Source organism: Triticum dicoccoides, chromosome 4B, assembly GCF_002162155.2.
Source record: "Triticum dicoccoides isolate Atlit2015 ecotype Zavitan chromosome 4B, WEW_v2.0, whole genome shotgun sequence".
In the NCBI taxonomy this organism is placed as follows: Eukaryota; Viridiplantae; Streptophyta; class Magnoliopsida; order Poales; family Poaceae; genus Triticum; species Triticum dicoccoides.
Genome location: NC_041387.1, coordinates 681,598,192 through 681,613,752, shown reverse-complemented (window position 1 = coordinate 681,613,752; position 15,561 = coordinate 681,598,192). Strand labels below are relative to the sequence as shown.

The 15,561-nt window shown below is 44.1% G+C and overlaps 1 protein-coding gene across 1 annotated transcript; it reads right to left on the bottom strand.

Moving 5' to 3' along the window:
* Nucleotides 1-1,084: 1,084 nt before the first annotated feature.
* Nucleotides 1,085-6,909, bottom strand: LOC119292353 (remorin-like). Its single transcript, XM_037571199.1, has 5 exons — nt 6,500-6,909; nt 2,152-2,184; nt 1,963-2,050; nt 1,655-1,736; nt 1,085-1,539 (listed from the first exon to the last, which is right to left on the bottom strand). The coding sequence occupies exons 1-5, from the start codon at nt 6,627-6,629 to the stop codon at nt 1,339-1,341; spliced, it is 534 nt and encodes a 177-aa protein (XP_037427096.1). The 5' UTR covers nt 6,630-6,909; the 3' UTR covers nt 1,085-1,338.
* Nucleotides 6,910-15,561: the final 8,652 nt, after the last annotated feature.

Sequence of the window (15,561 nt, the reverse complement as noted above, 5' to 3'; positions counted from 1 at the left end):
TATCTTCACTCCACTATATTCTGCAGTCAGCAGCCCTCTGTTTCATTTTTATCCTAATTGGTAGATAGAAGGTTCTTTCTGTCCCGAATAAGCCGAAAGAAGGCCAGTTCAACTTCGTTGCTAATTTTACAAAAAACATAGTATACAAAGAAGTTCTCAATGTGTAGTCCAAGGTATATATGAACCACTCAACTATAATTTGGTGGCAGTAAAAAATCTGGTCTATCTAACTAAGGCCAGTAATATAAAAGTTGCTTTCCATCTACGATTCTGAAGTTTTTGCAGATGACTTTCAGAAAAGTAAGTTGCTTGCTTTAGCACTTCAGCATCGATGATATTCAGGTCACAGCCCAGTTTTTTTGCGGTAACCTGGTTGGTGTAAGAAAGTTACAAGAGGTCCAGTACTATTTTTTTGTATGTGTGTACATGTGCACTTTGCCCCTTCTATATAACAGGTCCAGTACTGTTTTTTTGTATGTGTGTACATGTGCACTTTAGAGTCGAAGGATGAAGTCGGTAGTCGCTACACTTCCATTGCACAAATTCATGGGAACAAACATCGATATTGTCGTTGCATTTTATTCTTCCATTATATATATTAAGGTAGGTTAAAGTGAAGTGCTTAATGTGTTACAAATTCATGGGCATGAGGTGAAGCACATGCTAAGCTAAGAGAAGCCCGTGACATACACCGATTTGGATTTAGAGATAAAGCTGGTCAGTGTCATCTTAGTTGCAGATGGATTTTCTATCCGCCACATGCTCTGTGTCCCTTCGATATAACATAGAGTGAGCAATGAGAAAGGTGAGTAGGGAGAAGAACAAGTCTTCCGGTAAGGTTAAGATTGAGAAGGAAATGTTTGGCTGGAAGGATGGGGTTTATTGGTTGGAAACAGTATGTTTGATTGTGCTTGACGTGTACCTATCAACAATATAACATCACTTTGATGGATGTATTGGTACTTTTCATATTATTCCATAACAATGTAGCGCTTGATTATGACTTAAGCTCATTTAATATTTTGTGATTCCGTAGCGTAGCACGGGCATCTTACTAGTTTATTAAATACTACACATTAACAGATGCTTCGACGAACAAAACTTACATCAAAAGAATAAATGTATCAATCCATCAGGCCTGCACTCCTACACCTATACACAATTCCCTTACAAATTTAACCAGATACCAAACCTCCCAGCAGCAAAACACACACACACCAATGGCTTCCAGAACACAACCATGTACACGCACACACCACTAACAAGTCATGCAAGAAACTTGTAAGTAACAATCCCAACATATGTACGCTCTCAGGAGCCATCCTCGATTCACAGTCATCATGCTTTCAGGAGCCCGAAGAGCTTCGTTGGGGCCTCGCCTTTGGCACGGTACTTGGCGGCCATCTCCTCCGCCATGATTATCTCCTCGCCTCGCTTCGCCTCCGCCATCGCTCTCTTCTCCTCAGCCGACTTGTGGAGCATCGCCAGCTTGTTCTTCAGCTTCTCCTTGTACGCCGCTTTCTTCTTTTCCAGTTGCTCCTGCCATGATAAATAGTAACTGTTAGTTTTTTTTTTAAAATTGTAGTAACTGTTAGTGAACTGTTAAATAAATAAAATCACTCCAAATTACAGGGATAGATAGAACATATGATACCTCGATCTTTTTCAGCTCGGCCTCCATCTCGGCTTCCTTGGCGTGCTCCCATGAAGTGATGAAGGACAGATTCTTGGCAGCCCTGATATATCTTTGAAAATGTTAGCGGCAGATGGTACAATATGTTGGTGCGTGTGGAGCATCAGCTCTTGTAGCAGACATGAGTGGCACGCATTGAGTGCATTGTAAGATAGATCCTCATTAAATCTAGCCAAAGGTGATGTGCCATCTCAATCATAGTGTACTGATAGTACTGGTGATTCTTGTTACTTTTAAGCAACAGACAGTTGGGTGCCATGATTAATCACCTGTTCTCGGCTCTCGCCTTCTCGCTCTCCTCCCAGGCGTTGATCAGCGTCGTCCTCTTCTCGGACATGATCTTGGTGAGATAAGCATCTGAAGAAGGACAAAATGGAACGTTGTGCACATTAAGCATGAGTCGAAGACTTGTTGCCAGGGTAAAGTGAGTAATGGATTATTTTGTTCTTCTTTTTTACCTCTTTCAGATGAACCTCTTGTACCTTCAGCATCTGGGGAAATGTTAGAGAGATGTCAAGAATTTTCAGCAAATTATTGCTAGTAGTTTGCAAATGATGAATTGGAGTGCTTAGTGTGGAACCACTGTGACTACTTATTAGGTTGTTATTTGTCACAGTGCTTAACAATCAGTACAAAGGGGCAAATTTTGCACCGTCGACATATTGCTTCCTCTTTGAGGAATCTTTAATTTTCCCTCCTTTAAATTCATTGCTTGAAAAAGGGGAAATTGTTCTTAAAAATCCTTTACAGAGAGAAGAATTGAAGTAAAAAAAAAGGGTTAGTGGTGTTATCTCATACAGAATCATGACTAGAAGAACACCCGTGCGTTGCAACGGGGCCACATTAACTTTAAGAGTTCAATATCAATTATGTTAATATTACATTTAATATTCTCATACATATCAAGTGACATTGACGACCTTTTTACCATCAAATTCTCACACACACACTCTCCCTCCCTCCTCCTCACTCTCTCTCCCCCTCTCCCTCTCTCTCTCTAACACACACACATATCTATCTTATTGGGTACGGGACCATAATCCATCTATTTCACACGCACACGCGCTAGTGCATAACAATATGGATTATAAAACAGGTTCAAGGTAGTAACAAAGATTCTTCTCATGCATTAATAAACAAATGTTCTACACTGAAGACAAGATAACCAATTCCCAAAGTGCATCAGAGCATCACAGAACATTACTGGCAAGATAAATGCACGACGATACACCCGACTCATTCAATTAATATAATTAAATTATCAGTAAATTAGTCACCAAACTGCTCGCATGAACCGGAACAGAGCCAACATATATCATCCTAGACAAACGCAACATCAACCATTTACCTTGGTACTTTAGGGACCAACAGGAGGATGCATGTAGAAGCGCTTCTTGCCCGCGAATCCACAGTCAGAGAGAGAAATTGGAACCCATTCCCATCACCAACTGATAAAGAAAGCATGTAAGAAAATTGATATCGGGCCAACTTGGATCTTCGGTGATTGTCCGCCGGTATGGAGAATTTAGGAGGGTGGGTGCAGGGAGTGGCCTTGTAGATGATGGATGGAGGCGCGGAGGGATGTGGTCACCGGAAGGTCGAAAGCGGAGAGGGTCGGGCACGTTAGGTGGAGCCGGTGGTGCGCGACAACCGGAGGTGGCCCAATCGTGGGCGGCGAACTGACGATAGCCTCGACCCATCTCTCGACGCAGCGAAGATAGAGAGGGCGGCACTGCCGGTGCTCGAGGCCGCCGCTCGGCACCATCTACATCGAGGGGAAAGAGAGGCGAGAAAGCGATAGGGTGATGCGGGGCTAGGGATTGCGGAGGAGGGTGAGGGTGTGCGATTTGAATGGATGGTTCTGCCCACCGTTTTCTTGTACGTGGCGGTGGAGACGGCGGCGTCCAGCCATGCAGGCGAGGCATGGGTCGAGCCAGGCACACGGCGAGGCGCAGTAGCAGAGGCGGGGGCGATTTTTTTGCTACTGAGATGCAGGGTGTGGGATTGATCGTTCATGTTCTCTTTTCCTTTTTAACGGGAGATGGATGCGATTTTTTCACGAGGGAGAGATGCGACCACGTACAGATTCCATAATAAATTAATTAGGTCCATAACGGGATTTCTTTACAATGCGTTAAGATTTATGTGTTAGTTTTCTTAATAAAGAAATGCACTGATGTAGGGAACGATTGATTCGGATAAGGAAAGATAGATTCGTGATCTTTTGTATGTTAGGAAATTAGTGGTTTGCAAGGAAAGAGTGGAGAGAAAAAGAACCAATGCGACCACGTATAGATTCCATAATAAATTAATTAGGTCCATAACGGGATTTGTTTGCAATGCATTAAGATTTACGTGTTAGTTTTCTTAATAAAGAAATGCACTGATGTAGGGCGCGATTGGTTCGGGTAAGGAAAGATAGATTCGTGATCTTTTGTATGTTAGGAAATTATTGGTTTGCAAGGAAAGAGTGGAGAGAAAAAGAACCAGTACGAGGGGGTGGTGGGAGGTGGGACGAATAAAAACAGGATGAAATTGGGAGGTGGGAGGGGGTGAGTAAAAACCGACGAAAAAAACCAACGAAATTGGGAGGTGGGAGAGAGGATGAAAAAAAACCAGGGGAGGTGGGAGGAGGACAAAAATAAACGGTACGAGGCTACCAACTGCTCCATTAGGAGTAAAGATTGTTTGTGAAAATAACATGCGACGACGACTTAGCGAGCGGATCCCCTTAAAAAAGACATAGCGAGCAGATTCCCTTAAAACTGGTAGAAATGGATACGATTGATGACATTGATAAATAGTGGTGAATGTTGGCATAATTTACTATCATCATGCATGGAAACAATCATCAAGAAAAAGAATACTTCCTATTACTACACTCATAGGAAGATTCCTAATCTCTGCTACCAAACAGTTTCTGCCCAAACAAGGAAGGAAAGTTATGGACGTGATTCGAAAGGAAACAAACGTTATGAAGATTAATTAATTTAGATTTGATCTTTAGAGATTGATTGTGATTGATTATTTTACATAAAGACATTACTAAATAATTTGCGTCAGTGTGGAAAGTTTTGATCCATTCAGTTTTTTTCGTTGTGTGAGAGGGTGAAGTGAAAATAAACCGATGAAGTGGGGGAGGCGACGAAAAAAATCTACGACAGTTAACCTACGAAAAAAACCCGGACGAAAGTGGTGGGACGAAAATTGACCGGCGAAGACTACCAACTGCTCCATTAGGAGTAGAGATTGGTTGATTCGATTTTTTTTGCGTGGAGGGAACTACCTGGGAGGTGGGAGGGAGTACAAAAATAAACCGTCTCGGCTGAGCGGGAGGTGGGAGGAAGTACCAAAGAAGTACCAAAAAAGACCGGGTGAGGTGGGACGAAAATAAAACCCGGAACGCGACCTACCAACTGAGACATTAGGAGTAGAGATTAGGAGTAGAGATATTAACAAAAGTGCAGATCCCGTCCCACTCTTCACTTTTTGACAAAAAACTTCCGAATAGCAATCTTGGTGAGTGATCTTGACCGGGTTCGATCGGCATGGCGTGTCGTTCCTCCAGGAGTGGGTGCTGAGAGGAAGGATGGCAAACCTCCATTGTCAATCGGCCGGAGCTGCATCGTCATTTGGATCAGAGCATGGACGAAATCGAGATGGTAGAGGTTGAGGAATTTGTAGGACGTGAGGGTTTAGGGTGGGCATCACAAGAACTCACCCATATCTTGGGAGACGGCAGACCCGAGGTGCAGTCGTGTTCGTGCTTCAGGGGCTGCCACGTGCTGTCCTCGCTGCCATCGCCTGTCGATGCCACTTCAGCGCCACGAGCATGGGACTGAGGGACGAAGGGAAGAGAAGGGAAGGAAGCGAGCTAATGACGTACCTATGTTTGGTATGTAATACCCTCCATTAAGAGTAGATATTTTCTTAAAATCGATTATTTTGTTTCCTAATTAATGTGATTGAGCAATTTAAGGTAAGGTTAATTAATTTAGATTTGATATTTAGAGATTGATCGTGATTGATTCTTTCACATAAAGATATTACTAAAACTAACTTGCACCAGCATGGAAAGTTATGATCCGTTAAGATTTTCTTTGTTGTGCGAGAGGGTGACGCAAAACTAAACCGGTGAGGTGGGGGAGGGACGAAAAAAAACCAGCGAAATAAAACGGGTGGGAGGTGGGAGGAAGTACCAAAGAAGTACCAAAAAAGACCGGGTGAGGTGGGACGAAAATAAAACCCGGAACGCGACCTACCAACTTAGACATTAAAAGTAGAGATTGGAGTTGGACTTATGGGAAGTGTAAATTAAATGAGAGGACCTAGTAAACATAGACCAAGTAAAACCATATGAACCGGTAAGATGAAGACAAATCATATAGTATACATAAAAGAAATTCAATGTTCATCTACCTACCTAGAGCAAATAAAACCATGAGAAGTGGTGAGACGAAGATAAAACATATCAACAGATAATTACTCTCCATCTATCCGATCATCTACCAAGAGTCCGTTGACCAATTTTTATTTGTATTTCACAGTATGAATTTTAATTGAAACTGGTTCACTTGTAATTTCACAGTATGAACTGAGAAGCAGGAACAAGAAGATTTTCCAGAGCACAGTAGTATATGACAAGAGGATTCTAATTAAGAAAAAGCATCTCATATGGCAAGGACAATAATGCACAACTACAACTCCAGCTGGTACAGCTAGGCATGGAGATGGATGGACAGACAGACAGGGGCCCTTGCCGGCCGATGATTGAGCTGTAGAAACAAGGGATAGTTGGGTACGTACCCTTGACGACGGCGATGATGGCCTTGGAGTTGTCGGGCACGGGCACGGGCACGATGGCCTTCTCCTCGGCGATGTCCTTGGTGGCCGTGGTCGTCTCCACCTCCACCTTCTTGGCCTCCTCAGCCGCCATCTGAACTGCTCGGTCGGTGCTTCGAGTTCGATTCGTCCAAGAAAAGGCCTCAACGACCGAGATCTCACAAGCAGCAGCTAGCTTAAGCAGTTTGGGTGGTGGTAAGGAGGAGGATGTAGGCTTATGTTCTCTCCTTGAGCTGATCGATCGGCCGGCTATATATGATCTGCGGGGGGAGAGAGGAGAAGACAGAAGAGGAAGAAAGGTAGACGGCGGGAGAGATGGGTTGAGAGTGGCTAGCTAGCGTTATATCATAATAATCAATATATGGTGGCTTGGTTGATTGATTAACAAAACAAGTGTAGAATCAAGTGCTGTTCCAGGCTGGGGTGGGCCGGGTTCGCCAAGCAACAATATTCATAATATTCATGTCACACACACGCATAGCCGTGCTGTTCATTCGTCCTGGCTGTCGTTCACTGTTGGCCTATCGAATTGAAGCTTTTGTCCAAGCTTTGCGTGTGCTGGCCGAGGAAGAAAAATAATTGAGGCAGCAGAATCAAGCTAGCTAGCAAGGTAGCTAGCGAGGAGCGCACCGGTACGGCGTTGGTGGCGGGTGCGTGTCAATGGCGTCACGGCAACTCAACTCCCTCCGGTGGCAATGCCAACAAAGTACCTAGTACGTACCAACCATCGCCGTCGTCGGGGTGGGGGTCGGGGATGGGGATGGCCTGCTATACTTTGGCGATGACAGCCGCCAACTCGGGTGTTCCAGGTTGCCATATGGCCCCCTCCACCGCACCGCACGCACGCACCACTTGTATGGATACCACCTGGGCCGCCTTGATACGTGTGCACAGTAGACACATTATGATGGATACTACTTTCTCCGTCCAGAAATACTTGTCGTAGAAATAGATGCATCTAGAACGAAAAATACATCCATCTCTCCGACGAGTATTTCTGGACGGAGGGAGTACATCAGTAGAGCATCTGCACCCGGTCCCCTCAGATCCTCTTCATGTTGAAATATATTGCCCGCCCCTCTTAATCCGTTTGGACTTTTGGATGAGTTAGATCGAGGATGAATTCAATATGGCATCCGAGCCAAGAGTCTTGAGTTCGATCAGGACCTGCCAACGCAGTATTAAAACAAAACAAAAAATGACTAAATAACCCACGATGTGAGGCGGAGTGTTGAAATCCTGCCCCTCTACATTAGGTCGGACTTTTGGATGAGTTGGCTGGAGCATGAATTCAATACCTCCTCAAACATTCACAGACGCGCTACTGAGAGAGAAGGAAAAGACGGTGACTTAGACTCAGCCGACCTGTCATATCATCTCTATACGTGCGGATTGTCCACAAAATATAAGGAGGATACAGGGTTCGTAGACGTTTACGGGCCGAATTTGCTGCAGTACATATGCTCTTAGCGATGGGAACCTTTTTTGTCGATAATGTTGCCTTTTCGCTCTCATGAGAATCATCGACGCATGATTAGTTTTTAGAGGATATTTGGCCAGCCAGGTAGGTAGTTAGTGCTAGTTGCACCAAACTAACAATGCAGCACTATCTGTCAACTTTTTCATGATATATACTCCAGCTAGTTGGTTGGAAAATTGGAATTAACAAACATATGTATACTCGTAGTATATAGTATATGCCTTATGGCTTAGCTAGTGCATGCCCCCTGGATCATTACCCAGCTGTGCTGCTCTCCTCGCTTTCTCCAAAGTGACCAAATATATTCCCACATGCATGAACATGATTTCGTATACCCTAAACAAATTGACCAGCCCAACACATTATAAGATAATTAAGCACCGAGGGAAAACGTCGGTACATCTCTCTACGTGCGTTGTACGTGAGACGTGAGAGAATCTCAGCTATGAATCGGGCGCCTGCCGTCCGGCCGGTTTAATTAGGAACGAAGCAATATACGCACATCAGCTGAATTAATCAGCGTAAGCAGTTTATTTTGTTTGCGTGCGTGCGTGCGTGCGGTGGCCGGCGACAGCGACGCTCGGCGGCCAGCGAGTCGGAGCTGTACGTGTTGGCCTAGCTCCGATCCGCCGCTTTTGTGGTACGGTGGCGCTCGCTGTTGGTTGGCGACTAGCTACGGCACGGCCCCCTCCCTAATTGCACTGTTATTAGGAGCCATGTCTCTGCTTAATTAATCAGAGCCCACCCTGCACGGCTACATATGATCGATGTGGGTGTGTAGGACATGAGTAATTAAGACTTCATCAAGTCTTAGTCAAGTAACATAATACTATATAAGGAGAAAAAAAACTGAAAAGAAAAAAAAATTATACGATTCTGAATGCAAGATCAAAGAACTGAGACATAATGAAGTCTCAGTCCAACTGAGACTTAGCAAAACTGGTAGGATAAAGCATAAGTAAACATTTTGCACCGGGCGACCGGCTAAGTTTTGCACTGGTCGCACCGTGCGCTCGCCCCGCCCACGCTGCCATGTTTGCAGTTTAAGGCCAACCCCCACTGCTTTGCCTTGTCCCTTAAGCATCACTAGTAGAAAAGGGGGCAATGGTCCAGGTCGGGTCAGCCCACACTAGTAGATAAAGGAGCTTTTGTCCCGGTTGGTAAGGCTCTTTAGTCCCGGTTTTTGAACCGGGACTAAAGGGTCGTTACTAATGCCTCTCCCCTTTAGTCCCGGTTCTTAAACGAACCGGGACTAAAGGCCGCGGCCACGTGGAGCTCCACCTTTAGTCCCGGTTGGTAACATCAACCGGGACTAAAGGAAATTTTACGATTTTTTTGAATTTTTTTTATTTTTTTATTTTGAAATTTCTGAATTATTTTAACCTCTAATCTCTAATCACCACCCCTCATCACTGCTCAATTTATCCTCTAATCTCTAATCACCCCTCATCATTCCAAATCATCTAACTTCCCGAACGGTCACCCATCCTCCCACTCCCCTAGCCTGAGCACGCTTAACTTCCGGGTTCTATTCTCCCTCGTTTCCAAGTCTGCACTTGTTGTTTTCCTGACAATAGTAAGATGTCAATTCTATTAACCTTCAGGAATTTTGCTTGAGCATGAAGTGACACATTTCACTGTTTGAGTTTGAAACTATTGTTTTAAAAAACAATAATTACTTAGTAACACTAATATTTCTTGAATAATTAGTTTGACCACAGTTTGACCATTGTTTGACCACAGTTTGACCAGATTTGACCAAAATTCAAAATAACTGAAATAATTATTTAGTAACACTAATATTGTAGAATAATTAGTTTGACCACAGTTTGAATTTTTTTTGATTTTTTCCACTCTAGATCTTAAAAGCCCCGTAACTTTTTTTCTGTTAGGTTTTTGAGGATTTTGAAAATGTTTAACGGGGTTTCCCCGTTAAATTTGGATATAACTTTTCGAGTAGATGATTTTTCATATAAAAAACTTTTTCATCCGAGTTCGTATGCAAAAGTTATGCCCATTTTACTAAATTCTAGAGAGATTTTGCAAATAAAGTCGAAATTCATATTTGTAAATTTTCCCAACAACTAGACCATATATCACATGGGAAACTTATTTTCTTTTATTTTTTTGACATTTTCATCATTTTCTTTTATTTTTTTTAAAACTGAAAAGGCGATCAGGGGGGGGGGTGCTGGAGTTTGAAAATGGGACCTTTAGTACCGGTTCGTGCCATGAACCGGTACTAATGCCTCAAACCCCATTAGTACCGGTTCGTGGCACGAACCGGGACTAAAGGTCTAACCCTTTAGTCCCGGTTGGTGCCACGAACCGGGACTAATGGGCATCGCACCCTTTAGTACCGGTTCGTGGCACCAACCGGGACTAAAAGGTCCAGACGAACCGGAACAAATGGCCCACGTGGCCCCTGGACGCACGAACCGGGACTAATGCCCCCATTAGTCCCGGTTCTAGACTGAACCGGGACTAATGGGCTAACCCGGGGTGGACCAAAGCCCTCTTTTCTACTAGTGCCATTAGTCCCGGTGGATTGAACCGGGACCAATGGGGGCATTGGACCCAGTTCGTGAGCCCCGGGGGCCGGCCGGGCCACGTGGGCCATTGGTCCCGGTTCGTCTGGACCTTTTGGTCCCAGTTGGTGGGATGAACCGGGACAAATGTGCCTTGCTTCTGGCCCACCACCATTGGACCCGGTTGGTGGCCTGAACCGGGACCAAAGGCTTCCCTTTAGTCCCGGTTCAAGCCACGAACCGGGACCAATTAGTTGCCTATATATACCCCGCGAGCAGAGCACTCTTACTGCTCTGTTTTTCGTGGCATGTGAGGAGGGAGCTTTGTGGTGCTCTAGCTCACATCCTATGCACACGAGGTGTTCGATGGAATGCCCGAGCCACACTACTTAAGCTTTCTCCTCTCCAAGCTCCACCTCCAAGCTCCATTTTCCTCAATATTTGTCTAGGTTTAGCGGTCCGTCACGTCCCGTCCCTGTCTTCACCGCCGTCGATCGCCCGCGCCGATCTCGTCGCCGGCACCACCGTGGTGAGCCTCTTACTTGTATGTTTATATAGATACTTGTATAATTTTCTTACTTTTATTATTGCATCTTATATAGTGCGATGGTTTTGGTATCCGCCCCCGTCGGCCCTCGTCCTGTCTATGATTCGGATGTGGTATATATTATCTTTTCATAACTATTGGTTCATTTATTGGTTATGACAATTATGCCGACCAACGTGACATAGATTTTATTTATCTAGGAGGTTGTTGAACCGGAAATTCCAACCGACCCTATTGTCGAGAGGTTAAATTTAGTTGAAGAAGAAAACAATTTGTTGAAGGAAAAAATTAGAAAAATTGAGGAGGAGAAGATGATATTGGAGTTGCATGTTGCGGATGTCGTCGATGATCACAAGATCAAGATGGATGCAATGCGCTTGAAGATTAGAAAGATTAGAAAATATGCCATTCATACCGAGGCTTGGTATCATTATGCCGTTGGATCAGTTGTTACATTGGTTGCGATTATGATCGCATTTGTTTTCGCAGTGAAATGTTTTACATAGTTTCAGTGTATGGTTTAATTAATTTAGATGCTCTGCAGAGCTTTATGTTGTTAGATGAGAACTATGTATGTACTTTAGTTTTAGTGTGATGATGAACTTCTATTAATTTGGTTTTAGTGTTCTGTAATGATTTTTGACACACTTAATTATATATAATGCACGCAGATGAACCGGCAATGGATGTACGGTTCAAGACACACCTTCGAGTACATTAAGGGCGTGCATGATTTTCTCGAAGTGGCTGAGGCAAACAAGCAGAATGGTTTTATGTGTTGTCCATGCCCTATATGTGGGAATACGAAGTCTTACTCTGACCGGAAAATCCTCCACACCTACCTGCTTTAGAAGGGTTTCATGCCACACTATAATGTTTGGATGAGGCATGGAGAAATAGGGGTTATGATGGAAGACGACGAAGAAGAAGAGTACGATGACAACTATGTGCCCCCTGAATACGGTGATGCTACTGAACATCAAGAGGAACCAGACGATGTGCACGATGATGCTGCAACGGGCGAAGCTGCTGAAGATCAAGAGGAACCAGACGATGTGCCCGATGATGATGATCTCCGCCGGGTCATTGTCGATGCAAGGATGCAATGCGAAAGTCAAAAGGAGAAGCTGAAGTTTGATCGCATGTTAGAGGACCACAAAAAAGGGTTGTACCCCAATTGCGAAGATGGCAACACAAAGCTCGGTACCGTACTGGAATTACTGCAGTGGAAGGCAAAGAATGCTGTGTCTGACAAAGGATTTGAGAAGCTACTGAAAATAAAGAAGAAGAAGCTTCCAAAGGATAACGAATTGCCCGACAGTACATACGCAGCAAAGAAGGTCGTATGCCCTCTAGGGTTGGAGGTGCAGAAGATACATGCATGCCCTAATGACTGCATCCTCTACCGTGGTGCGTACAAGGATCTGAATGCATGCCCGGTATGCGGTGCATTACGGTATAAGATCAGACGAGATGACCCTGGTGATGTTGACGGCGAGCCCCCCAGGAAGAGGGTTCCTGCGAAGGTGATGTGGTATGCTCCTATAATACCACGGTTGAAACGTCTGTTCAGAAACGGAGAGCATGCCAAGTTGATGCAATGGCACAGTGAGGACCGTAAGAAAGACGGGAAGTTGAGAGCACCTGCTGACGGGTCGCAGTGGAGAAAAATCGAGAGAAAGTACTGGGATGAGTTTGCAAGTGAGCCAAGGAACATATGGTTTGCTTTAAGCGCGGATGGCATTAATCCTTTCGGGGAGCAGAGCAGCAATCACAACACCTGGCCCGTGACTCTATGTATGTATAACCTTCCTCCTTGGATGTGCATGAAGCGGAAGTTCATTATGATGCCAGTTCTCATCCAAGGCCCTAAGCAACCCGGCAACGACATTGATGTGTACCTAATGCCATTAGTTGAAGAACTTTTACAGCTGTGGAATGGAAACGGTGTACGTACGTGGGATGAGCACAAACAGGAGGAATTTTACCTAAAGACGTTGCTGTTCGTGACCATCAACAATTGGCCCGCTCTCAGTAACCTTTCAGGACAGACAAACAAGGGATACCACGCATGCATGCACTGTTTACTTGACACCGATAGTATATACCTGGCAAGCTGCAGGAAGAATGTGTACTTGGGCCATCGTCGATTTCTTCCGACCAACCATCAATGTCGAAAGAAAGACAATCATTTCAAAGGCGAGGCAGATCACCGGAAGAAGCCCGCCATGCGTACTGGTGATCACGTACTTGCTATGGTCAATGATTTATACGTAATCTTTGGAAAGGGTCCCGACAGACTAGCTGTTCTGAGTGACGCTGGGGGACACGCACCCATGTGGAAGAAGAAATCTATATTTTGGGACCTACCCTACTAGAAAGACCTAGAGGTCCGCTCTTCGATCGACGTGATGCACGTGACGAAGAACCTTTGCGTGAATCTGCTAGGCTTCTTGGGCGTGTATGGGAAGACAAAAGATACAGCTGAGGCACGGGAGGACCTGCAACGTTTGCATGAAAAAGACGGCATGCCTCCAAAGCAGTATGAAGGTCCTGCCAGCTATGCTCTTACCAAAGAAGAGAAGGAAATCTTCTTTGAATGCCTGCTTAGTATGAAGGTCCCGACTGGCTTCTCGTCGAATATAAAAGGAATAATAAATATGGCAGAGAAAAAGTTTCAGAACCTAAAGTCTCATGACTGCCACATGATTATGACGCAACTGCTTCCGGTTGCATTGAGGGGGCTTCTACCGGAAAACGTCCGATTAGCCATTGTGAAGCTATGTGCATTCCTCAATGCAATCTCTCAGAAGGTGATCGATCCAGAAATCATACCAAGGCTAAGGAGTGATGTGGTGCAATGTCTTGTCAGTTTCGAGCTGGTGTTCCCACCATCCTTCTTCAATATCATGACGCATGTCCTAGTTCATCTAGTTGACGAGATTGTCATTTTGGGCCCCATATTTCTACACAATATGTACCCCTTTGAGAGGTTCATGGGAGTCCTAAAGAAATATGTCCGTAACCGCGTTAGGCCAGAAGGAAGCATCTCCATGGGCCATCAAACAGAGGATGTCATCGGGTTTTGTGTTGACTTCATTCCTGGCCTTAAGAAGATAGGTCTCCCTCAATCGCGGTATGAGGGGAGACTGACTGGAAAAGGCACGCTTGGAAGGGACTCAATAATATGCAGGGATGGATATTCTTGGTCTCAAGCATGCTACACAGTTCTACAGAACTCTACCTTGGTGACCCCGTATGTCGATGAACACAAGAACAGTCTGCGCTCCAAACACCCGGAGCAGTGCGACGACTGGATTACATGTGAACACATCAGGACTTTCAGCAGTTGGTTGGAAGCACGTCTCAGAGGTGACAACACTGTTTGTGATGAGCTGTACTTATTGTCCAGGGGACCATCTTCGACTGTTACGATTTGAAAAGGATACGAGATAAATGGGAATACATTTTACACGATTGACCAAGATCAAAAGAGCACCAACCAAAACAGCGGTGTCCGCTTTGATGCAACAACCGAGAGGGGAAAGGACACATATTATGGTTACATAGTGGACATATGGAAACTTGACTACGGACATGATTTTAAGGTCCCTTTGTTTAAGTGCAAATGGGTCAATCTGTCAGGAGGCGGGGTACAGGTAGACCCACAGTACGGAATGACAACAGTGGATCTGAAAAATCTTGGATACACTGACGAACCATTCGTCCTAGCCAATGATGTGGCACAGGTTATCTATGTGAAGGACATGTCTACCAGACCGAGAAAGAGAAAAGATAAGGAAGCGAATACATCATACGATGAGCTAAAGCGCCACATAGTTCTTTCAGGAAAAAGGGACATTGTGGGAGTGGAGGACAAGACAGACATGTCTGAAGATTATGAAAAGTTTCATGAAATTCCTCCCTTCAAAGTCAAGGCTAACCCCAGCATCATGATAAACGATGAAGATTATCCATGGTTACGGCGCAATAAGCAAATGACACAAGCGAAGAAAAAGTGAAGACTTTCTCCCGCAACTATTATGATGATACCATGCCAACTTTGTAACTGACGAGTATGATACCATTGTCCGTTTTATATATGCACATGCTATGTGTGGGTCAATTTATGATACCATGCCAACTTTCAACTTTTTCAGAGTTCATTTAAAATGCTTTAATGTCTTATGGTTCGGCCCTCATAATAATTAAAAATAGCAACAATAAGTATTTTGTTGTAAGTAGAAACAAAATAAAATAAATAAAGCAAGAAAGAAAACAAAAAAACAAAAAAAATTGTTTTCAAATTTGAGAAGTAATGGCACTAACAGAAAGTTTATAATTTTCCTAAAACTAAAAGCAAAAAGAATTAAAAAATAAAGCAAAAAACAAAAGAAAATAAATAATGTAGAAAACAAAACAAAAAAACAACAATAAGTATTTTTTTGTAAGTAGAAACAAAATAAAATAA

Bases quoted from the DNA above. Each gene is read 5' to 3' on its own strand.
- LOC119292353 (XM_037571199.1), bottom strand. From the start codon at position 6,629: ATGGCGGCTGAGGAGGCCAAGAAGGTGGAGGTGGAGACGACCACGGCC. The intron at 1,737-1,962 runs GTGATTAATCAT...AAGATATATCAG, and splicing joins AAGGCGAGAGCCGAGAACAG to GGCTGCCAAGAATCTGTCCT. The intron at 1,540-1,654 runs GTATCATATGTT...TTATCATGGCAG, and splicing joins CCGAGCTGAAAAAGATCGAG to GAGCAACTGGAAAAGAAGAA.